Raw genomic sequence first — 23,830 nt, 5'->3', positions numbered from 1 at the left:
AGAGAGTTAACATACTAGAGAAGCCATGAAATGGTGCTGCAGTGCAACTTTTCCAAGGTAAAGGCTGCTTGGGAAATACAGAGTGAGCTGATGTTGAAATCAGGACAACACACAGATGAGCAAAGTCTGACACCCTCGCTGGGTGAGTTTGTGCATGCAGTGTCAGGTTAAATGGCTGGTAAGGAAGAACACTAAATTGCTATATATGATTCTTAAACCTAATGTTTAAGGTTCAGAGTATCCTCTTAAATCTAAAGTTTAAATGAAATTAAATAAGTCCTACTCCCAAATAGAAGAAAAAAAAAAGAAAAAAAGAAAACTGTAGGAGACAGTTTTCTGTAGGAGACAGCAGAAAAGGAATTCTTTAATAAAGAAGTAAAATTAAGCTATTTTACAGAGTTAATATCTGAATCTTATAATCATGCTTACCATGGGATTAAATAGAATTTGCTCCTTATAAATCAATACAGGCATGTGTGGCTGAATTTACTATTGGGACTCTAATGCCAAGAGAAATTCAGATCCTGCCTGGACACATGATTTCCCATGCTTTCCAGCAACATTATTCCTGCCTTTTCTCTAGTAGAGAAAGACCTCACCATTTGAGAACGAAATATATCCTGCAAAACAAGAAAGTGCCTTTGCATTTAACAGCATCCAGTAGGAATGATTGAATCTGATTTGGTAATCCATCCAATTCAAGGTTGTTTGAACAGCCACACCACGGCAAGGGGGGAGCAGCATGGGAGAATGATTAACTTAATCCTCCTGCCTTGTTTGTTTGATGCTGCCTCACTCCAGTGCAAGTCAATAAAACTTTGAGCACCGACACACACAACTTCCAGCACCCTCCAAGCTGGCCCAAAATGGGGATTAGCAAAACTGCCTTTCTCCTTCTGTTCTTTCTCAGCTCAGGTAAGAGTCCTTTGCCTTCTGCTTGCTTGGGTGAGGCTGGGGCCAGACCCTTGCAAGCTCCATGTGAGGAAGGTAGGTCCCCAAATCCCTGCATCACAACTCCCCTGGATGATGGTGGATTTGGGGCTTGCTGGGCAGCAAGAGCTGCTGCTGAGCAGAGTGAGAGCTGTCATTGCTCCAGGGCTGTGTTCATTAGAGACACCAGAAGACGAGCAGCCTTGGTGTCTGCATGGGCACTGATGGCTCCCAGCAAACGTTTCCCCTGGCCAGAGACAGGGGCACCCTTGGCGAGCAGCCTGTCAAAGGCTTGCACGGCTCCCTCTGGTTGCAGCAGCCTTTTGTCTTAGGTTTGGGGATTTTTTCTCCGTTATTTCCAGCCACTGTGATCCTTATTCTGGTTGCTCTAAAGTTTGTTAATGCTTGTGCAAAAGAGAATCATACAGGAAGGGAAAGTTTGTTCTACGCACTGCAATTTTGGTCTTTTTCATAACTACATTCTTGACAGTGAATTTTTCATTCCATGGGATAGGGAGACCAAACCTGATCACTGTTAGTTTCTGCAATATTTTTGGTACAGAAAGATATTTTTGTGGAAGATGATAAAAATTTTTGAAACACACAGGAACTGAATTGGGCCCTTTAGATATATTTATATGTATTTCATACATATGAATATTCTCTGTCCTGAAAACCTTAAACTCTAACAAAGTGTGAGATTCAGACCACACAGCTTCTTACAGGCATCTGTATAACCACACAATATGTTGTGATTGTAGTAAAAAATACAGTTGTGAGTGTGCTAATGCTTATATAAAGATATGATAAAATAGACAAACATTTTACGTGTGCAGTTTTAAAACATAAGAAAAAGGAACAGTTAGGAAAATATATGGGTAGATTTTAGCTGGAAATATTAGACATGCCCCAGCATAGAAAAAAAATCTGTTTTTCTAATTAATGCTAAGAGTTTTTATCTTTAAATTCTAATTTCTAAGCTTTGTTTTTGCAAAAGAACAGCCTCTGTAAAATCAATTACCTTCCTCAATTAAGTAGGAATTTTATATAAGGGAGAAAAATATACAATTTGGGCTTTTATCTGAAATATTATACTTTTGTTTTGTAATCCTTTATCAAATGGTAGAATATATTTGCATTTCTGAATAAGCTAGCAATACATCTTTCTGAGACTAAAACATCATAAATATATGGAAAATGGTAGCATGAAAATTTACTGCTTTTTTATTGATTGCATATTTTCCTTTTTATTTTCCTTACAAGTAATGTCCTGCCATGTAAATATAACAGAAAAGGGGAAAAATATTTTTATGACCCAAATCAGTTATGACCCTGTCAATATTTCTAAAATCAAATGTTGTATTAATAATGACAATATTGTTGCAAAATGTCAAAACAGAACAGAATTAAATTTGCATGGATGCTGTACCATAATAGGAGTTCTTTACTTGTTTTCCTTATGGAGAGCATTGCAGCATCCCTATCATTGTCTTAACCTAGTTTAATGTTTTGTCTCAAAGCTCATTTATTCTCAATGTTTTTGTTTTGAAGTAACTAGTGGAAATGTCATTTTTCACTTACTCTTTTGTTTTCCAGCAGCTATCCTTTTCTTCCATGCATACTGTTAAAGTAACTGCCAACCCTTAGGGACGAGCTCTTCCCAGGGATTTTTAAATCCAGAAAAACCCCGACAGTAACTTCTATGCTCTTGCAATTGTATGAGAGGAAGCATAATTTGGCTTTTATCCCTATTTTACCAGCTTCAACTTGTAGATGCAAAAGGATCTTTAAGAAAATACCCAATTGCAGGCTGAGCTGTCTCTCAGGTGAAGGAATTTAATAGCAGGACATTATGAGCCTGCTTCACACTGAAGAGTGTTACTCAGGAAAGGGAGGAGCTGTAGCCTTCTTCAGCTGGAAAGACATCACTGAACAGCCCAGTGGAGCCCCTCTCACACGCCATGGGTCTGAGTGGGACAAGGAGGCTTTTTGTCCCTCCTGCTGGCATTGGGCCATGGCTGAGACAGACAAGGGGCAGAGAAAGTGAAGTTCCTCTCTGCAGCATGGCTGTTATTCCTGAGATTCCAGTCATGGTCTGGTTCATCCCCTGTCTGCCTTTTATTTGGCAATTGCGTAAGGCCAGGCACAGAAGCACAGAGCAGGACTGAGATGTCCTGCAGTGACCAGGGGCCAGGGTGTCTGTCTGGGGTTGAAACCCTAAGAACAGGTAACTCCCAGGGCCAGATGTTCGTCAGAAGAGTCATATGCTCCACTGATAAAGAAACTGTAAAAATCATAGGACTCATGCAATTCCATGACTCTGCAGCTGGAAGTCATGAAAATCACTGTGCTATGCACTAATTCTGAGATTGCAGAGCTCTAACAGGAAAATACTAAATGCCAAAGTCCTTTACAAGAAGAAATGTTCTTGAACACTTTTTGAATTTACCATTAAACATAGCTGTACTTTTTAGTATCCTATATATTTGACATGCAGCTGTAGCCCAGAGGTTGTTAGGTGAATTTATTTACCAGTTTAGTGTCTTAATTCATTGCAATGGAGGGCAACAACTGCCACCTTTATTATTAAGCAAGTTCAGTACAGGGTTATTACAAAAATGACAAACTGAACATCTGACAACCCCAGTGACTGAGGGTGGTTTATTTCTTTTAAGAGGAGCCTTTGTAAGGAGGTTACTAATAAATCTGAAGTCATTCCATGAGGACAGATGGACAGCAAGGGACAAATGTTGTTCCACACCTTTCTTGAGCCCCATATCTCTGCTTTGTCCAAAGTATGCATGGCCAATATTTTCTTTCTGAAACACCTCCCCTTTTTTTGCTCCTTGTGTCATCTTTTGTGCTTCCATTACTTTATACCATAGGTTTGTGTTATCACTGTTCAAGCCATTTCTCTGTCCTGCCTGACACTGTGTTTTCAGTGATGCTGCCTTTTGCCATACCAGGAAGGCATTTTAGATTTACCCATATTTTGTCACCATTAACCCAACTATTCCAGTAATTAAATGGTGATGTCACTTGACTAGGTGACAAATAATTTAATGTGAGAGTTTGAAATAAATCATCATTCCCATTTTCACTCCTTTCTCTCTTTTTCATTTTAGTGCAAGGAAGTGTTTTAGACCGCTATGTGAGAACAGAGGGAGCTTGGTTGCTCAATCCAATGAAGCAAGTTTATAGAGCAAATAGTGATGAAGAATGTGCAGAGAAATGTGAAACTGAAGAAAAGTTTGCTTGCAGGTAATTTCCCACACACATCTTTCTTTGCAAGTGATGGAACAATATGCCTTTTTTACCCACAGTCTGAAATTTCAAGGGTTTTCTTATGACTTTGTGGGGGTTTGAGGTTTGCTGGAAAAACAAAAACTGTACACAAACAGAATGCCTGGGACATATAGATGAAGGCAGAAAAAATAGAGAACGTAAGAAAGTTATGTTGAACTTTTATTGAAAAACATTACAATATCTTGATGCACAGCTTGACATGCTGCAAACAAACTTGGCATGGTTTTATCAAGACTCTTGCACTCCTTCTGCAATAAACAGTCATAATTAATGTCTTGGAAATTTAGGATAGGATTGCTTATTTTAATTGCATTTCCTATCTTGCAGATAAATCCATTTTTCAGAATTTTACTATAATTTGGACTTAGGTAACTGCTATTTACTTTGACAAGGAGATGGCCACCTAAACCTTAATGATTCTAAACCCTTTCAGCCAAATCCTCTCGCTGCACTTGCATTAACCAGGCTCAAGGGGCTAGAAAGTATGAAAAGTGTTGATGAACCTGTATTGTTGGCCTTTGCTCAGGTTTCTGCCCCACTGGAGCCCATTGCTCTGAGCTTGAGGCTGCTGGATCTCCTGTGCCAAAGCCTTGCAGCCCACTGAGCTCCAGCAGTGTAGCAGGAAACTGGGCCACTGAGGAGAAATGTCCATTGCTGTGGTGGGAGGCAGTCTGCAGATACAGGGCAGAGGGGTTTTCTCTTCCAGTGTAGCACTTCTGCAGCATGCCTTTCTGAACTCAGCAGAGTGATTGCCTGCAGTGCTCTTTCAAGCACTTGGTTCTACTAAATGCTTTTATTCAAGGCAGGGATACAATGGTCCTGACTTCTTAACTGTGTTTTGTAACTTTGGGTTTTAACTCCAAAGAGAAAATGAGACTTATTTTAAAAAGGTGTAAGCCTGAAGGATGACAGGGGTCTGCTGACTGTAGAAATACCACCAATTCCCCTGGATCCAGCTTCACTCTGAAAACCACAAAGAGGGCAGAGCTGCAGTAGCTCGTGGTTCAGGATAGTAGGGAGGAAGGCAGAGAGGGCAGGTCTGTATATTCAGATTATATATTTACAGTTGGCAGAGAATTAATGTTCCCTTTTGAGGCATATTCAGACACAGTATCATTCTTTAGCTTCTGCCCTAGGGTCTAAGCCTGCCATCACTTGGCATTGGAATGACATCAGGTTAATGCCTCCTTAATTAATTACGTGAGATCTTTTACAATCAAGCAAGAACTGATGCTGTCTGGCAGGAAGGATCTGGGGAAAGAAAGATAAATGTTAGTTAGAGCTTAGGACCAGGGCAGCACTGCAGCATCCTAACATTAATGCTTCAGACCAATCTGTTCAGATCAATACTTCAGACTTGTCCCACCTTAGAGGTGGATTGGGCCATGCTCCTTAGTTACTTTCCTACTTACAAATTTAACATTACTGACAGCTTAATTGGCTTAACTGGGCATAACAGCTTTGTTGTTACCCATTAAATGTCATGCTGCTACTGCTCTTTTCTTTTTGGTCCCAAAAAACAAGCTGTAGGAATTATTTAGCCTGTCAGAAGGTTTCCTTAGATGCTGTTCTAGAGGCTACACCATCTGCTTCTGTTTTGCAGTTTACAAAAGGCTATGACTTATGGAGTGCTTACTCTCAGAAGAGTTACCACAAGATAATTTAAGGTCCTGGACTGTGTTTTATCTGCTCCTTGGTAACTGCTGCGTACTGAAGAGAGTCTAACTCCTTGAATGACCACTAATATTTTTAAAATAAGGTCAAGGTGCCTTGTGTATATATCCTCTTCAACGTGGTCTCTTGAGCCTCTGGCAAGTTACAAATCCCTTGTTACAATTTCTTCTTGTAGCTCCCTTTCAACCTAGGTTTGATATGAACACTTAGGAGTGAAAATCACCACTGAAAATATGAGCTGCAATACTCAGTGATTAGAAATATCAGTCTTAAATATTGATATTGTCTTAATATATAGAAATTTGAATCTCAGTCTTAAATATCGCTGAAATGTAGTGTTTGATAAAACGACAACTGAATACTCAAAAATGTTTTCAGGAAAATAAGCATATATTAAGTATTGTTTCTTACATTGCTCTCTCCTCTTACATTTGACAGGGCCTTCTTATTTACCAGTAAAGACCAACAGTGTTTAACACTGACTGAGAACACCAAAACAGCAATGATATTCAGAAGAGCAAATGCAGTTCTTTATGAAAAAAGAAGTATGTCTATATCTTTTTTGTATTATTAAACTGTGGTTCAGATAAAAATGATCTATTTTTATAGTATTTGTATATTGTTGTCTTATGTTCGTACTCTTCAGTTAATTAATTGGTGACATTTTTATCCCATTCTTATTTTTATTATGTCATTAATTGACGTGGTGAATTTTATGAATATTTTTGTCATAGATGAGGATTATTTGACAGAAATTATCTCTAATTCTTTCTGAAAATAGGAAATGTGTCTCTGAGGAATGGTATCGATCCAATTCTTTATCCTGTTTCAAAAATTATCACCTTATGCCAGATGCAAGGAAACAATTGGGTTTTAAGACTATTTTTCAATTTCATTATCAAGCATGGAGCTCTTGTTGTATACAGGGAAGAAGGAATGTGGTTTATTTTTAATGTAACATAAATTTCATTGTGCTGTTCACTGACTTTAATAATACAGTAATACTTGACTTTAGTAATAGAAAATGAACCAGGTTCTCAGCTGCTGAAAATCATAGAGTGGTTTTGATGGGCCAGTTTCCAAGCAAAAGGCAAGAATCTCAAGAAGTTGATAGTAAACACCCATAAGCTTCAGAGAAATGCATCTTTACTTCTCTGTTGACCTTGATGGCTTATCCCTCCCTGTGGGCTAAGACAATGCTGTGTCTATAGCAGCTGCCAAGGAGATTTTAGACAGTAGTTCAACAGCTTTAGCTGGATTGCAGCCGAACATCCAAAGGAGATTTTGTTCAGGCACTGTGGATAAGTGCCTGATAAGGAAGATAAGGAGGTAATTTTTCACAGAAAGGTGTGTAAGTACTGGGCCACATTGCCCAGAGAGGCTGTGGAGCCTTCACCCTTGCAGATGTTGGCTGGCCACTGCTCTGCTCAGTCTCACTCACGTTAGAACCTGAATGCGCCATTTCTGGGGCTATGGACCAAAGACAACTGAGAGTCCTTTTCAACCTAGTATTTTCTGAAGCCTTTGGCCAGCTGCATTTTTTTCTGTAGGTAATTTAAAGTTTAGAACATTAGTTCTTTCATTATACACAGAAGCAGGTGGGAATTTCCATACATCACAATTAAGTAATACTAAGAAATCTTCTGAAAGTTCTCTTTTAGAAGGAAAACTGAGTGAATCAATTAATAAGTAATAAACCTAAAAGATTGTATGAGTAAGTTATATGTAAGTAATCATATTGGTTTTTCTTACTGTGATCAGGAGCTAGATTTCAATTTTGGTTTATTTTTGAGACATCCCTTGGATTTACTGAAGTTAGAACCTGGTACTGCAATACTCACTGGGAATTTGTTACTACATGTTTTGGGGCCATAGACATGTGTTTTAGCTTCTTGAAATAACAGAAACACACCACTAAAAGTGTGAAAAACTGTTGTTTGACAAAACCAAACTTTCCAAAAATTGCACCTCTGCCTGCAGAAACCAAAAGATGGACCTTGGTAACCTTGGTATCATAAACATCAAATACACAATCTCTTGTGTATGTGTCAGATGCTGTCTGTGTTGCTCATTTTTGTATCTGCAGTAATTTTTTCAGTCTAAGCAATTACTTGATGAGACCTAGTTGCTATTTATCATTGTGTTCAACAAAAAGGATGACAATTACTATAAAACTGACAGTTTCAGAAGTTATTTATTTTAATAGTATGTGCTATAAAAGAGAAAGTTAATCTTCCCTGGCTTACAGTAAAAGTAATAAGAATTAAAGCTGCATTTGGGAATTGTTTCCTACATATCTGTTTGGAAATAGTTAACCCAAGGGACATGGGCTGAGTTTGGGGATCAAAGTTAGGAATTTGTCATCAGAAAGGAAAAGCCCTGAAGGTTATATAAACGGTCAAAAGTTTACACAAACAAGAAGAGTCAGCACTTGACTGATTCAATGTTGAGTGATTGAGGGGTTTAATGTTATTTTATTGCAAAATTGTTTGAGGGATCCAAATGGCTTCCAGCTAAAGTTTCTAGAGTAAACTTGCCTCTATATATACATTGAAATAAAAGGATTCCTAAGGGTGCATCTATAAATTCAGGTCTAAACTATCAGCCCTCAGAAAAGCTGAACTATATTTTGGAATCAAATATTAGTTCTTTTCACTGTGGGCAAGACAGGTCTGTGTAAAAGGCATTATTTCTCCAGATTTCTGTTAATCTTCTGCTTGTACGTCAGCTTTGTTACAACTTTGATGCAGAGAAAAACTGTTGCAAAACTCAATCTCTACAAGTATTTGGTTTGGACACTACTTAAAGACCCTGAGACAAACCAGGTCACAACCTAAAAGACAGATTGCTTCCCCAGGAAAATGGTAAATGAGTTTCCTACTTAGTTTTCTGAGCCAGAGGACATGTTACCTGACAGTGATTGTCCCTAAACTGCAGCTGTCTTGTCTTCAGCTGAATTCAGGTGACCATCTTTAAAGATTTGATTTTAATTACTATGCATAACTATAATAACCTCATAGGAGGTAAGAAAAAGAGAATGTGTTTCTATTTTGTTATAGTATCTATTTAAATGTATTTAAAGTGTTCTTTATGATTTAAATCTACTATGGTGTGTTCCCAAAATAACTGGGTTTTGTTACACTTATTTCTCTGGAATTCTGGTGCAGAAATTCTTTTGCTTTCACATACATTTTTCAGTCCCAATTAAGTCAAATTAGACATCAGCTATCTAGCAGGATTTTACAATGTAAAATGGCTAGTTTTGAGAACATAAGAAAGTCAAAATATGATCAAACATATTTAAGTGTGCTGTCATGAAAATGGATTTTGTGTATGCTAGAATCCAATCGATATATTGTGATACTGATTAATCACATATCATTTCAGTATATCTTCTAGAATGCAAGGAGGGAAATGGAGTGGATTACAGAGGAACAGAAGCCAAAACTCAGAAAGGTGTGAAGTGCCAGAAGTGGGCTGATAATACCCCACATAAACCAAAGTAAGATCTTTTCGTATCTGTTCATATGTTTTTCTGAAATTTTGTTAAGCCATACATATGTTCTAATTTGTCTTGTAAGCAACTTTTTTGGTGTTAGAAATCTCCTTATAAAAGATTTTTCTATACCTATCTAGAATAAGATAATTCTCTAATCTGAGTTGTTACTCAGAGACCTCTAAGTGTTGCTACATGATCAACAGAGACACTGTCAGCCTTGGCAGTTGCATTCAAATTTTATGGGCTTTACATGAGCAAAATACTAGACAGAGAAACATCTGGTTCTGCTGAAATTAGGATTTTTCAGTAGTCTCACTAGAGTAAGAACTTCTTCTCTTGCCAAAGTATAACATGTGGCAGATGAGATAGAGGTGCATCATTTTTTCAGTGAATCTACAATTAACAAGGCAGTATTTCTTGTATTTAATAAAAACCCCCTAACTGGGTTTACTTAGTAACCTTCTATTCAGAAGCTGTAGCTCTGAGGTTACAGAGGACTCTTACATTTCAGCAAATACATTCTCATTGTGTCTCCCAGGGAACATATCCCAGAGGAGGCAGTTCCCTACATGCCACATGGTACCCTGCCTGAGCAATAACTGCTGGAAACCAATAGCTAAAGAAAATGCAAGTATTAAGGGCATAACTGGCTGTAGAGGCACTGTATTTCTTAAGTCTATCATTGTAGCACTTATAATGCTTCAGCAATTATTGCACACACTAACTCTTAGGGGCCCTCTAAAGACCAGCATCTACAAAATTGTCCTCAGATAAAGATTTTGTTTTTAGAGCCCTGAGCTGAATAATTGGGACACTTTCCTTATTCTGTAATCCCATTCAATTCTGTTCCAGTTACACGCCTGAAAAATATCCCAAAGCAGGACTGGAGGAAAACTACTGCAGAAATCCTGACAAGGATGAAAAGGGACCCTGGTGTTACACAACAGATCCTGATACCAGATTTGACTACTGTAACATCCCTGAGTGTGAAGGTCAGGACACACATACTGACTTCTTTCCAGTTTTTGAAAGATGTGTTAAAGAATGTGAAGTTATTCAGACACTTTTACTTTCAATTGAGCATTTGTTTCAAACTTGAATTTAGCTCAACATGAAATTTTCCAAAACATTTTCAACATCAACAAGGAAGATATCAAGAAACCCTGAAAACATCAACACATCAACAGTGTTTTTTCCCTAGATAAAAAAGGCGTGTATTAATATATCATAAAATTAGAATTGAACAAAATGACAGTTGCTAGTGCAGAACTCAATAAAATGTGACAGTAGCAAAGCACAGATTTTAAATTATATATTAATAGATTCAATTTAGCTCTTTTAAAGCCTGTAGTCTGTAATGTTGGTTTGGGTTTTTTTTTCATGGAATACTACAACAACTAAAATTACTTTAACAAGTTGATGGTTAAAGTCATCTTACCAAGGAAACTAAGCTTTTACTTAGCCAAAAAATGACTGTACTTCAGCCTCGTGCTCTGATCAGGCTCTTGTGCCTTGTGTGAGACAAGTGGCAATGTTTCTGGACCAGTTCATCAGAGGCTTTCTGTCTCTCTTGTCCTTGCTCTGTCTTGTTCCTACAGTAGAGTGCATGCACTGCAGTGGAGAAAACTACCATGGAGTAGTTGCAACAACAACGTCTGGGCTTGAGTGCCAGCGCTGGGACTCCCAGGAACCTCACTCCCATGGATACCTCCCAGAAAAGTGAGTCAGGTTCTGTGATGGTCCCTTTATCACCAGTGGTGGGCTAAAGACCACCCTGCACCAGACAGGAGAATTGTTACAGCTATTAGTAGCTTATCTTAAAACCTAAAAATCTTATTTTTCTGGTTCAGTTTTCCAGAGAAGGATCTGAAGAATAATTATTGTCGTAATCCTGATGGAGAACCTCGGCCCTGGTGTTTCACTACCAGTCCAACTAAACGCTGGGAATATTGTGACATTCCTCGTTGCAGTGAGTCTGCCTTCTAGGCTTCTTCCAGTCAGAGTGGTGTGAGGAGACAGAACAAACATAAGAGGTCCCAAACATAAAGAAAAGTATAAAAGACAGCTGAATTTTATCTCAAAGAAAAAAATTAATTACTTTAAAATTAACTTCTGATAGCTTTATTGAGGCTAGACATTTCTGTCATAGGCATTTCTAATGGTTTTGTCTGGAGCACATCTCCCTTCCTTGATGTGTTTTCCTATGACCAGGCATTTCTGCTGTTTTTTCTGTTGTTCCTCTTTTGATTCCAAGAAGTTTCACTCTTCCTGAAAATACTTTGGCTTTTGCTTTGCTCTTCCAAATGAATTCTCCACCTTTTCAGTTTTCTTTTCCCCTAAAGGCCTGTCCTTGCCATTATACTTTTTCTTGGGACTTCTCACTAGACCTGATCCTTGCTGTCTCTCACCAGTCAGAGTATATCTATTTTACACATGCACCTGTCTGTATCACTGATGGGCCAGACACTTTCACCCCAGTTTTCTTCACAGTATTACCACTTGCTTGCTTTCCAGATCTGTTCTGATGAGGCTGCTAGCATTTTCATATATTGACTTTTGTATCCTGTCTTCTATCCTGGCTGCTGTAAAGGGGCAGATGCAAGTGCCCTTCTGGCAGCCTGATTGCTTGTGAAGAACTCAAAATGGGAGAAAGAAAAGTTAAGAAAGATATCTTTAGATCTTTTATCTGCCTTTTGACTTTTCAAATATTTTGATATTTAGAACTTACCTGCAAAGAAATCTAAAAAGCCCATTTGATTATAAAGATCAGAGTGGTTTGTTGGTTAGTTTTTTACTATATCTAGAAGGCACTGATTAATTTCAGTTCCTTTTTCTGTAACAGCAACACCCCCACCACCTCCTGCCCCAGGACGCCAGTGTCTCTCAGGGAGAGGAGAAGACTATCGAGGCACAATATCTGTTACTGAATCAGGAAATACCTGTCAGCACTGGAGCTCTCAGTCTCCCCACAGACACGCCCGCACTCCTGAAAACTATCCCTGCCAGTAAGTGAAACCCCTCTGTTACTCCGTGTCCATGAGAAATACCAAGTCTCAAAATTACTTCTGTTTTCTTCATCTGTATAGCAAAGTCCTTCAGTTACACCAGCATTCATCACCTGCTGGATCTCATATTTTCAATTTTTTCATACATTTCTTTTTACTGACTTCTTTTTCTTGAATACAGCTGTGTCCTCTTCTGACTTTCAAGCTCTTCTTGGCTGACTTTTTCCCTCCTCATTTCATCCTTGTACTGTATGGTTGCTCAGGTGAAACTGTGAGGAACAGCTATGATATTTGCTTGGGGCTAGATTCTTTCACCCTAGATTCTCTCTGCTGTACTACTCTTGACTTCAAAGTATTACAGTCTCTTAATTCATTCATCAGTTGTGCAGGTATCTGGTTTAGCACATCCAAAACACCAGCAAATTGCAATTATTCATGTAACAAATGGCATCAGTAAATACAACATTAAACTACGCAGCAAGAGATTCTCCATTTGTTCATAACTTTTAATAGATTTCCAAGAGAGAATTTTATCAGTCAAGTTTTCTGTTCTAGGGGCCTAGATGAAAACTACTGCAGAAATCCTGATGGTGAGAAGAGGCCATGGTGTTACACCACCAACACAACTGCCCGGTGGGAATATTGCAACATTCCCTCCTGTGACAGTGCCAAGCCAGAGGCCCCTGGTAAGAACAGGAGACAAGTGGAAGTCAAGGGTCATCATTGTTCATTTTGAAAAATCTCCTGTGACTCTGCTCAGTTGCATTGCTGCTGTCACTGTTGGCATTGCTGTGTCTAGTTTTGCTTCTGGGTGTGATGTGGAGCCCACGCTGGTGTGTGCAGTCTGGCAGCTAAGTGCAGAAGGTTTTAAGTCAGCTGCTGCCTCAGATCAGGAAATTTTGCAGGAAAAGAGTCTTTTAATTTTGCCCAGTGGTGGTTACCTCCACTGATATATTTTTAAATGCTCCATGGAAAAGTTAGTTATCTTTACATGCCAGTTCCTTAAAAACTGAATCTGTAGCAAAAACCTAAGATAATTTAGTATCATTGAACCAAGACTCCATAGAAAACAATGAGAAGAGAACTCTCCTTACACAAGGTAGTCTTGTTCCACACATAGGTGTATGGCAAAGACACAGGCAACCTCCATCCTGAAAAAATTTTGATCCATATTTTGATCCATATTTGGCTTGTTATCTGAAATAAATCCCCATGTGTGACAGTGAAATTAAGTACAAGAGCTTTTAATCTAGAATATAATGAAAATTTTGCAAGCATCTTTTGAGATCTTCATTTTGATTACTGTCTGAGAAGGATTCTGTTACAGAGAGCATGCTGCGGTGGTCAATGAAATACTCTGGCTTCTTGTTTTCTGTTGTCTTTCTATGCTTAAGCATCAATGTCAAAGAGTTAAGATGCAAGAGATTGGTTTCTGTCATTCACTACAGCTGTTGATGTGCCTGAGCAGGCTGAAGTTACTGAGGAGTGCTATCAGGGCAATGGGGTCACTTACCGTGGCACAGCTTCTTTCACTCGCTCGGGAAAGAAGTGCCAGGCCTGGAGCTCAATGTCGCCACACCGGCACAACAGAACAGCCAAGAACTTCCCCAACGCGTACGTGTGCTTCCCATTGCCAGGTTTCCTTGGACAGTGGTCATTCCATTGAACTTGTTTTGATTTGCATCATCATTGCACAACAATGATTATAAAGCTGGGAAGGGAGTGTACTAGATAAAAATAATCCCTTCCTTTTCTTCTTCTATCATGGAAATGTTTTTTGTTAACTTCATCTTGAAAGAAACCACAGGTGTCACTATTATACTATTATACTTGGACTATTATACTATTATACTTGGACTATTATACTATTATACTTGGACTAATTAACTGTGTGTTTCTACGTTGCTTCTAAGGCAATTAATAGTTATAATAAATTTTCCCTTATGCTGAAATGAACTGTTTCTATGCATTAATTTATTAATGAGTTTAAGTCTTTGCTTCCTAGTCTGCAAGTCATTAAAATTTTGAAGAAGGGATAGATTGTTTTCTTATTCATAATATTTATCACTTATTTTTTCTGAAATGCAAAAAATGATTCCTTTTTAAAATCTATTGGCATATTTGAAAAAAATAAAATGAATTATATCTTTGCTATACATGTATGCATTTACCTATCTGGATTTTAAAATTATATTCTACTTTAAGTGTTAATCAGCGAATAAGTATTTGGCATAGTTAAATATTTAATGTATGTGTCCTGATTTCTTTCTGCTCTAAAAACAATTTCAACTGGCCATGACAGAATGTACATGATAAATGGTATATGCTAACTCTGAAGCAGATCTGCTTTCTAAAATGTTCTTCTGAGCTCTCCCCAGGGCAATGGCATGGATAGGAATATAATAATATAATCTGTTTGCATTTGCAGGGGCCTGAGCCAAAATTACTGCAGAAACCCGGATGCCGACAGCCGTCCGTGGTGCTACACCACCGACCCCAGCGTGAGGTGGGAGTATTGTGACCTGAAGAAGTGTGACGACCAGGGGCTAGAGACTGTACCTAAGCCTCCTCAGACAGCAGAGGAAACAAACCCTGGTGAGAACACTTTCAGCTTCCCCAGAAATGCTCATAACCAGGAAGCTGGTTTTTATGGAAACACCTTCAAGAATTTAATGAGAAATGAAATACGGGAAACTCTAAATAAATACAGAATTTAATACAGTATTGTATCCACACTCTTAATTTTCTGAGCATTTTTGTAGAATTTTATAGCAGGGTTTCTGCATTAGGTTTTAGGCAAATATCACATCTTTTACCTGCTACATCTGGCAGTATTGGAAACACGAGGAAGCAGGTGGCTCTGCTGTGGGAGGGCAACTAGTAATGACAGAAAAATGGAGCAGTGATGGCATTTTGCTGGCACCTGCTCCAAAAAGTCTTTTCCTGTGCCATGCTTTCACATTTCTAGGGTTCCACTTACCATCAAAGGGCAGCTGGCTTTTTTTGATTCAGTTCAGATGCAACTCTGTTATGCAGTAGATGGTTAGAGTACTGCAGCTTTCTTTTTAAAATTTTTTTTGCTATGACATGTTTCACTGGTTAGAAGGTTAATAATTTTGGCTGAATATGTGTTGCTGTGTTTTACCTACTGTAAAATGTGGCATTGGACAGATATCACTGTCTACAAGAAAAATATTTTATGAGTGCATGGTATTTGTAGACCTGATTTCTGGAGTCTTAAAGGATTGACTAAATGTAAGCTTCTTTTATTTATGACTTTCATGATCATGAAGAAAATTTTTAAGATGCAAGGAAATTAAAATATCATGTTAGTCATCCTTGACACTATCTAGCCCTTATTTCCTCATCTCCATAATATGCAGGGTGTGTAAATTGTAGTAGTATTTCCTCAAATTTATCTCTGCTTCACAACCATCAAGTATTGATGTGGCCCAACAGCTCACAGTTAACAACCATTTCCTTTCCTTCATTTTACACAGAGTGCATTATTGAAAATGGTGTAGACTACCGTGGCACAGTGGCAAAAACTGCAAGGGGCAGGACTTGTCAAGAGTGGAGCTCCCAGAGACCTCATAGCCACGACTATTTCACTCCCACAACTCATCCAAGAGCAGGCCTGGAAAAAAATGTAAACAACTGTTCATTTAATACTTGTTGTCATTGAGCTTTGCCTGTCTTTTTCAAGGTCCCTCAGCAAGCATTTGGTGACAGGTCTTTGTTAATTTCTTTTCCTCAGTTCAATCCAAAAACCTGATCATGATAATTCTTGCTGACATGACCAGTGTGGTCACTGTGGGACACAGAGGTGCCCAGAAGCTCTACTGAATGCTTCTGCAGCACATCCAAGGGGCTTCAGATGGGCACCTGCTTCTCCTCTCTACTGAGGACTAACCAGAGCTGGTCTGTGGGCAGTGCCTCTGTCTCCTCTGACAGAAGGAACACCTGGGCTCATAGGTTTCAGTAGTACAGGTGATGTGGTGATGAATTCAATGTTTGCTTGAGATACATAGCTGATGGATTGTGGACCCCCGTTCCCCACTAATTCCCCTTCAGCCCTCCAGCCTCTGCCACAGCCTTTATTCAGGGCTATACCTGTACCTGACCATCCTGGAATGCAATCTCCCTTTCTAACCTTCATCTCCTTAGTCCTAACAAATGTACTCATCACCAGCTCTTTAGCCTTGTAACATCCCATTTACAGTATTTGCCTGACCTGTGACAAGCTTTGTATGTGATACAAAGAGCTTGTTTGATGCTGACAGCTTGAACTATTTTTTTACCAGGTAGCTGACTTTAGAACTTGCTTTAGTCAATTCTTTGATGGCATCACATACCCTGTAATGAATTCCAGATTGTGGAAACTGTCTCTAAAAAGCTGCCTGTCATAAATTCTTGATTCTTGCACTTGTCTGGGGCTCTTGGTAGCATATATTTTCTCTAAGACATGGGATATGTTTCAGGATAGGGAAGGGAACTGGAAAAGATACCTGGTAGCATGCAGTTGTGTGAGGTGTGTGTGCTGAGCAGGGATCAGTCAGTATGCCCAGGGAAAGCCCAGAGAGGGATTCAGCACCTGCATGAGGGGGAACACTGCAGCCCTGCACCACCCCAGGCATCATCAGGTTGAGCAAGAACAGCTTACACAGCACTCTCCTGTCCCTGAGTCATGCAGCCAGAATGGATGTGGAAAGACCTCAGGACTGATCATACTGCTCCTATTAACTGCAGGGAAAGCAAGAGTAAATATTTTCTGTGCTTTAGAAAGCTTCATCCAAAGTCAAGATCTCCTAATTTTTGAGATCTCATGGATCCCAGGTTGCCCTAGTGAAGCCTAATGTCTGAAGGCAGTTGAGGAAGTCTGATTTTTATTATTCCAAACTCACAGAGCAAATAGAAAAATGAAATAATATTTGACAAAAGGAATGGGAAGTCACTTATAAGAATGAAAATAAGAAATATTTCCCAAATTTTATTTTATTTTATTTTGAAGCTTTAATTGCTTGGCCTTTTTATTCCCTGGTTAATAGCTGGTGCCTTTATTCTTTGTTACAGTATTGCAGGAATCCTGATGGAGATGTGAATGGACCTTGGTGCTACACAACAGACCCGAGAAAAGCCTGGGAGTACTGTGACATTCCCAAGTGCCGTAATTATTCCTTTAAACACTAGTGTCTCCCTTCCCCTTAAAGAGTACTGTCTCCCTTTCCTGTACCTTTTCATAACAGCTGGAGAGTACTTGGTGTTTAGTCTGAAAGACTGATCTAAGTGCAATAGATATAGATAAGAAATTAAGGCTCTTGGGAAGTCATGTTCTCAGGGTCTCTGTCTGAAGACCTAAGATTGGTCTTCCTTGAAAGCCCCAAATGCACCACAAGATATGGAGGCCACTGAAGCTTATGGAGTTTTGTCATGTGTTTCAAAATGGGCAGTTCCAGCAGAAATTTCCCCTGCCCCAGCCTAATCTCCTGGCATAACTCTGTGTGTGGCCTTGCTGAACAAGGCACACTCTTATACCAGCAAAATCTTTGCACTCCCTGCTCACGTGGCTCTGGTTCTGTTCTGGATGACAACCAGATTGTCCCTCCTCTGATATTGTACCATACCTAGTATCTGCAAAATGCATCTGACCCTAAATGTTTAACCAAATGCCCTTTGTCTTTGTTAGTAGTAATCAAGCTCTGAATGAGGTGGTGCAACAAAGTCTACGATGATAAAGTTTTATAACATTTTGGTTTCCAGTCCTTTCATGTCTATCAACAACAAAAGCTCTGCTAGGAAGACAGGTAGCTCTCAAAAGAAGAGTGACTTTCTTGCTGCTTTATCCCCTCAGCAGTGAGCAGAAGAAAATGTGCTCAGATCAAAACTCAAAAACGGAGCAAACAAGAAAAAGAAAATTGTTGTTGTAAACACACTGGACCTGTGAAAGTAGTACTGCAGTGAATGTGTTGTGCTGGGATTCTTAAGGAAAAAAAATCACATTTTCACATCACTATTGCATTGTATTTTGATGATCCATTTCTTCTTTAAATTAGTACTGGGTTTTTTTTGTTGAGAAGGTAATCTAAAGAACAGAGGAAACATGGAATTTGCTTTTAATTTCTTTAGTTAGCTCTTTTTGCTGACAAAATTCTAAATTCTGTGTTGATAAGACTCAGTTCACCAAGGCCAAATAAGAACTACTTTTTTAATAACTCAGAGAAATATGAAGTGCCAAATGATCCTAAGATAAGAGTTGACAAAATTTTGTTCCTCAGAGACAGCCTTAGAATTTCACAAGACTAGTTTAAAACATCTGCCAGTGCAGCTTCTGCACTGCTGATGTCCATAAGAGACCATTTAAAAATGGTGGAAGACTTTATTTCTTTTTTCTCTCTCTTTTCTTCTCCTTCCTCTTCTGTTTCTGTTTTGGGCTTGTTTGGTTGGGTTTTTTTCAGTCTGACTGTAGAGCTACTTGTGTGTAATTTGCTGGCCACTGAGAACTGTATGTGAAAAAGAAAAATTTACTAGGCATTTTTAGGTGTTCCAGATGAAGGTAACCTAACAAAATATACATGATATATGGTATAGAATTACTTGAAGAGAATCAGAAGCTGAAGTGACAAATGTAACAGGTTCACCTTCTAGCTCACTGAGTTCATAGTGAATATATAGCAAATCACTTAAGTTCCTTACAGCGATGTTTTTTTCTTATTCTGAAGCTCCTCCTCAGTATGAATGTGGGAAATCCAAGTTCAGACCAAAATTGTGTGCTCAAAGGATTGTTGCAGGGTGTGTTTCACACCCACACTCCTGGCCCTGGCAGATCAGTCTCCGTACCAGGTATGGTTATTCCCCATTACATTGGACTCTACATGCAAAGAAACCTTGCCTCTCACACAGTGTTACAGTAAGTGGTTCAGGCATTATAAACTTGATTTTCATTTAAACATAGCTCAAGGCTAAACACTGTGTGTGCTATTCTTAAAGAAGGTCATTTAGACAACCAAAGAACACTATTTTGTGACAAATCAGTTGTTAATTGTTAATTTCAAGAACATTTTCAGTAGAAGGCAGAATGACTTTAAATCTGTCACTGTATTCTATAACAGAATCAGTTTCCAATGAATAAAAGCAACAGTATGGCTAGTACACCTCTTGATCAGTCCTTCCATGTAAAGATTTGATCCTACTGGCAAAATTATTAATAAAACTGGTAATCAAGGCCACTTGCAGAGCTTTATGACTGTGATTAGAGCTAGAAAAAGTCAAAATCTCTAAAATGGTGAACCTCACTACACACAGGGTTTTTTCCAGTAATAGAAACACTGACTAAGAATGAAGATCTAGGTGTTTTCATACAAGGCCTCCTAAAAATGTCCATGGACTCTTACTATCATTGTAAGAAGCATTATTCTAGGAAAGCAAAACATTTCTTAATGAAATTGTGGACTAATGTCTTTAGTTTGTAAAGGCACACATGTTGGAAATATTACCTAATAAATCACAGTAGGATTAACTTTCCCATCTTAAACCACTGCCCTTTTCATGACATTTTGCTCTATTACAGTTATGGCATGCATTTCTGTGGGGGAACTCTGATAGATCCTCAATGGGTTCTTACTGCTGCCCACTGCTTAGAAAAGTAAGTATCTGTTATAGTCTCCACCAGCAACTTCTTACACAAGATAGAAAAAAACAGGAGAAACAAGAGACCTGATAGCTAACCCAAGCTGGCTGCAAACAGCTTGCAAGCAGTCAAGAACTGAGCCAAGTCTATTTGTCATTCATTAAAGCTGAATTTTGACTGTAAAGCGGACTGACAGTGATAACTCCTGCCAATTTGATTTCATGTGCCATTATAAGGGATTAAATTTACTCCAAAGCTGGCTATCTGGCTTTGACAGAGCAAGGTGCTCAGTAACATTGAAAGTGGTCTCTGGTCTGGTTGTGTATTCATCAGCTCACCATGTGCAATCATTTCCAATAGGTCCTCACGACCAGCTGCATATAAAGTGTACCTTGGATTACACAGAGAACTGGCAACAGAGCCATCCGTACAAATCCGTGATGTAGAGAAGTTGTTCAAGGAGCCACGCAGAGCAGATATTGCTCTGCTCAAACTGAGCAGGTACCTTCTTCCCTGAAGCACTCCTTTGTTCTCATGGGACAAGATGACTAAAAAGTGGTTGCTGGTGTTGTAGAAATGAGTGTTTCTGCATACTCTGTGTTCAATTAGTGATTTGAGACCCCCTCTTCCTTCCCTTTCTGCAGAGGCTCCAGGGTTTCAGAAAGGGAAAGGCTGCCTTTGGGAGGGGAGGAGGGCTGGGGACAGTTAGCCAGGCTGGAAATGCACTGGGTGTCAGCTGCTGCAAGGTGAGGCAGTGGCAGCAGAACAGCAGGAGGTAATGCCAAGTCTTTCAGTCTGTATTTCTACATGCTTGTACCTTGATAAGGTAATGATGATTGAAACCTGCAACATTAGCATGATGCTACTCCGTGCTGTTTCCCTGCTGTGGTGGGGAGATTTCCTCTGCCAGCAGGGCTGGCCAGTGGGCAGGCGAAGAGTTTGATGTAATGCCCAGTATGGCCCCTCTTGCATCTGTTCCCATTCATTGGAAATGCCCTCTGTGGAACTGTGCAATCAAAAGGAATTTGTCCATGCAGCCGCCAGATGTGAATGTGTGCTGCTTGGCCTTTCAGTGCTGTGGCTGCAGGGGCAGCTTAAAAATGTGGTCTTTTAAATGAGCTTTTGCTGCGCCCAAAGGCAAGTCAGATGGCAAGTCAGATGGACTTAGGTTCTGCTGTGTGCTAAGTGTCCTGACAAAAAGTGATTTCAAATCAGACTGGATGCAGAAAGAGCAAGCTAACACCTAGGTATTAAATGCCACTAAATTAAATCCTTTGTAATAGTTTTGTAACTAGGTCCTGTTGGCTATGCATTAGCCTAAGTCAAAGCCTTCTCCTGGATTAATATTGGTTCTTTTTATGTTTCGCTTTTGTGTATCTTGTGCATCACTTTCTTGTGGGTTTTGAGCCTAAAAAGAAATTTTGCATGTCAGAAAAAAACCTCAACTGAAACTAAGGATTTAAATGATAAAAGGCTAAATATATATAAAATCTTTTTAGAAACCTGAATTAGAACCTAGTATTAAGTATAATCATGCAAATGATTGTTCCTCTTTGTTCATTTCAGACCAGCAGTCATTAATAATCATGTAATCCCAGTTTGTTTACCAAAAGAAAACTCTGTGTTAGGAGGAAGAGAGGAGTGCTATGTGACAGGCTGGGGAGATACAAAAGGTGAGACAGCATTGACATGTTTAAAAGCTCCATGTTTGCAGACTGGTATATACTTGTGTCCAAAGTGTGCCCTCTCTTACAAGCTATTGATGAAAAACTTGTTCCATCAAAATTCACCAGGTGCTGCCAAACTTCCCACTGTCTCTCTGACCGATTCTACTGATTCATTCAGTGCCATGTAAACTGAAACCCTCTAAATAGATGCTAAAAGAGGAGAAGCAGAGCTAAGGAGTCGCTTCTCTCTCAGTCCATATGCTTTTCCCCAATGTGGGCTTTTGCCCAATTGGATGGAAAGTTTTCTAGATTTAGGTTATCTCTTAATCACACAAATATGACTTTGCTCATTCTCTTGTGTGATTCTTCCTCCCAACCAGGCTGGTTTGCATCTCACACAAATAAAACCCTCATTTTCAAAACCTCTCACTCTGTCTTGGTTCAGAAGTGCGTTGGTACCTTCTCTGCCTCCTTTCCCATCATGCCATTTTCTACTGTTTGCTTCCTACCTAATTTCTTCCACACAAAATTCAGATATAGAGAAATAAAATGGCTTGGGAATGGCTACCACAAGTATCTGTGGGTACTGGATCCACATGGATGTACTGTGAGAGCAGGAAGGTCAATGGTGGGTGGTAGAAGGTGGTAAGTACCATAATACTGATAATGCTTACTGATTTTGGTATATATTCATATTGGGCCTGGGAAGTGAATGCACAGGTGCACACTACGTTGATTTTACTGCTTATCCATATCCTGATATTTGTGTTTTGTGAATATGATAATTACCTTTGTCATTCATTCTTTTTTCGTCTCATTTTCATTTTCAAAGGTACTCCTGGTGGGGGCTACTTAAAGGAAACTGGCTTTCCTGTAATTGAGAATAAAATATGCAACCGCCCTGAATTCTTGAACGGTAGAGTTAAAAAGCACGAGCTCTGTGCTGGGAATATTCATGGTGGCACAGATACCTGCCAGGTAAGAAAGTCTGTCAGCATGACAGTCAGTTGTAAGCACATTCAAATCAAATAGGGCATTGCTTTTTGGGCTTTAGAGGCCCAGAATTATCCTTGGGGGGTTACCACATCACATGTATCTGAGCTGAAAAATGCCCATGTATTCTTCTCTTTCCTTGCTCCCTCATCTGCTGCTGGGAAGTGGGGCAAGTTTTCAGATAAGCCTGAACTCCAGAGCACATGGTACACACAGTTGCACAAGTCAGGTGTGTGGAAGCCAACTTAGAATGACAAAAGGTCTGACTTTCTTTCCCCAGGCCCTCTTGCTAGCCTCAACCAGATTACCTCCAATGTCCAAGTTAGCTCAGTTCACAGCATCTCAGTTAGCAGTCAAGGAAGGATGCAGTGGAACCTGCCATGCAGGCAAAACAAGGGCCAAAGGAACTATGAACTTCCAAGTATCAGTGCCCCAGGATCATCTAGTAATAACAGAAACCCATGAAGACCTCAGAAAAGAGACTGAGGGAGGAAGCACAGTTTAAGTTAACAAGGGCAATCAGATTATTTTTCAATAAATCCCCTTACTTCAAAAATAAATGTAATGCCTGGGTGACATGAAGAGGGCTTTTATTATAAAAGTGTTCAACAAAATGCATGGAAAACTCTTGCCTTGCTGGAATTCCAGTGTTCCTTATAACTCCTGTGTCCTTTGCATGTAGGAGGTACTTCTGTTTCTGTGCCTCCTGTGGGAAGGGTCTGTCCAAGAAGGAATCATCCTGTTCTTTTGCTGTTTAGGGGGACAGTGGAGGACCTCTAGTCTGTCTGGACCAAGATAAATTTGTCCAACACGGAGTCACCTCTTGGGGCCTTGGCTGTGCCCAACCCATGAAACCTGGTGTTTATGTTCGAGTCTCCAACTACATTCCTTGGATTAAAAGTGTGATGGAAAGCAACTGATCCTGGGTATGGACTGCCCTCTCCTGGAAAGCAGCATGCACGTCAGAAATACAAGATTCCAAGTGCAATATTAAAGCTACAATCATTCATAAGAAAGTAAAATAAATATGATCATCCATTTTAAATTGCTATAAATTAGTAGTCATTGCCAAGAAGCCCAGTTGACAGTCCATTACCCTGTTTCTATATGTTTTATAATTAGTTTGCTA

At 39.4% G+C, this 23,830-nt stretch overlaps 1 protein-coding gene across 1 annotated transcript; it reads left to right on the top strand.

Moving 5' to 3' along the window:
- The first annotated feature begins 866 nt into the window (after nt 1-866).
- LOC118685211 (plasminogen-like) lies at nt 867-23,830 on the top strand. Its single transcript, XM_036380646.1, has 19 exons — nt 867-915; nt 4,056-4,191; nt 6,349-6,455; nt 9,298-9,412; nt 10,262-10,401; nt 11,008-11,128; nt 11,260-11,378; nt 12,252-12,414; nt 12,970-13,100; nt 13,863-14,028; nt 14,843-15,009; nt 15,915-16,063; nt 17,488-17,581; nt 19,134-19,254; nt 19,982-20,056; nt 20,402-20,542; nt 21,608-21,714; nt 22,541-22,686; nt 23,460-23,830. Exons 1-19 carry the CDS (start codon nt 867-869, stop codon nt 23,619-23,621), a joined length of 2,409 nt encoding a protein of 802 aa, XP_036236539.1. The 3' UTR covers nt 23,622-23,830.

Source organism: Molothrus ater, chromosome 3, assembly GCF_012460135.2.
Source record: "Molothrus ater isolate BHLD 08-10-18 breed brown headed cowbird chromosome 3, BPBGC_Mater_1.1, whole genome shotgun sequence".
Taxonomy (NCBI): Eukaryota; Metazoa; Chordata; class Aves; order Passeriformes; family Icteridae; genus Molothrus; species Molothrus ater.
This window is presented reverse-complemented; position numbering and strand designations above follow the sequence as displayed.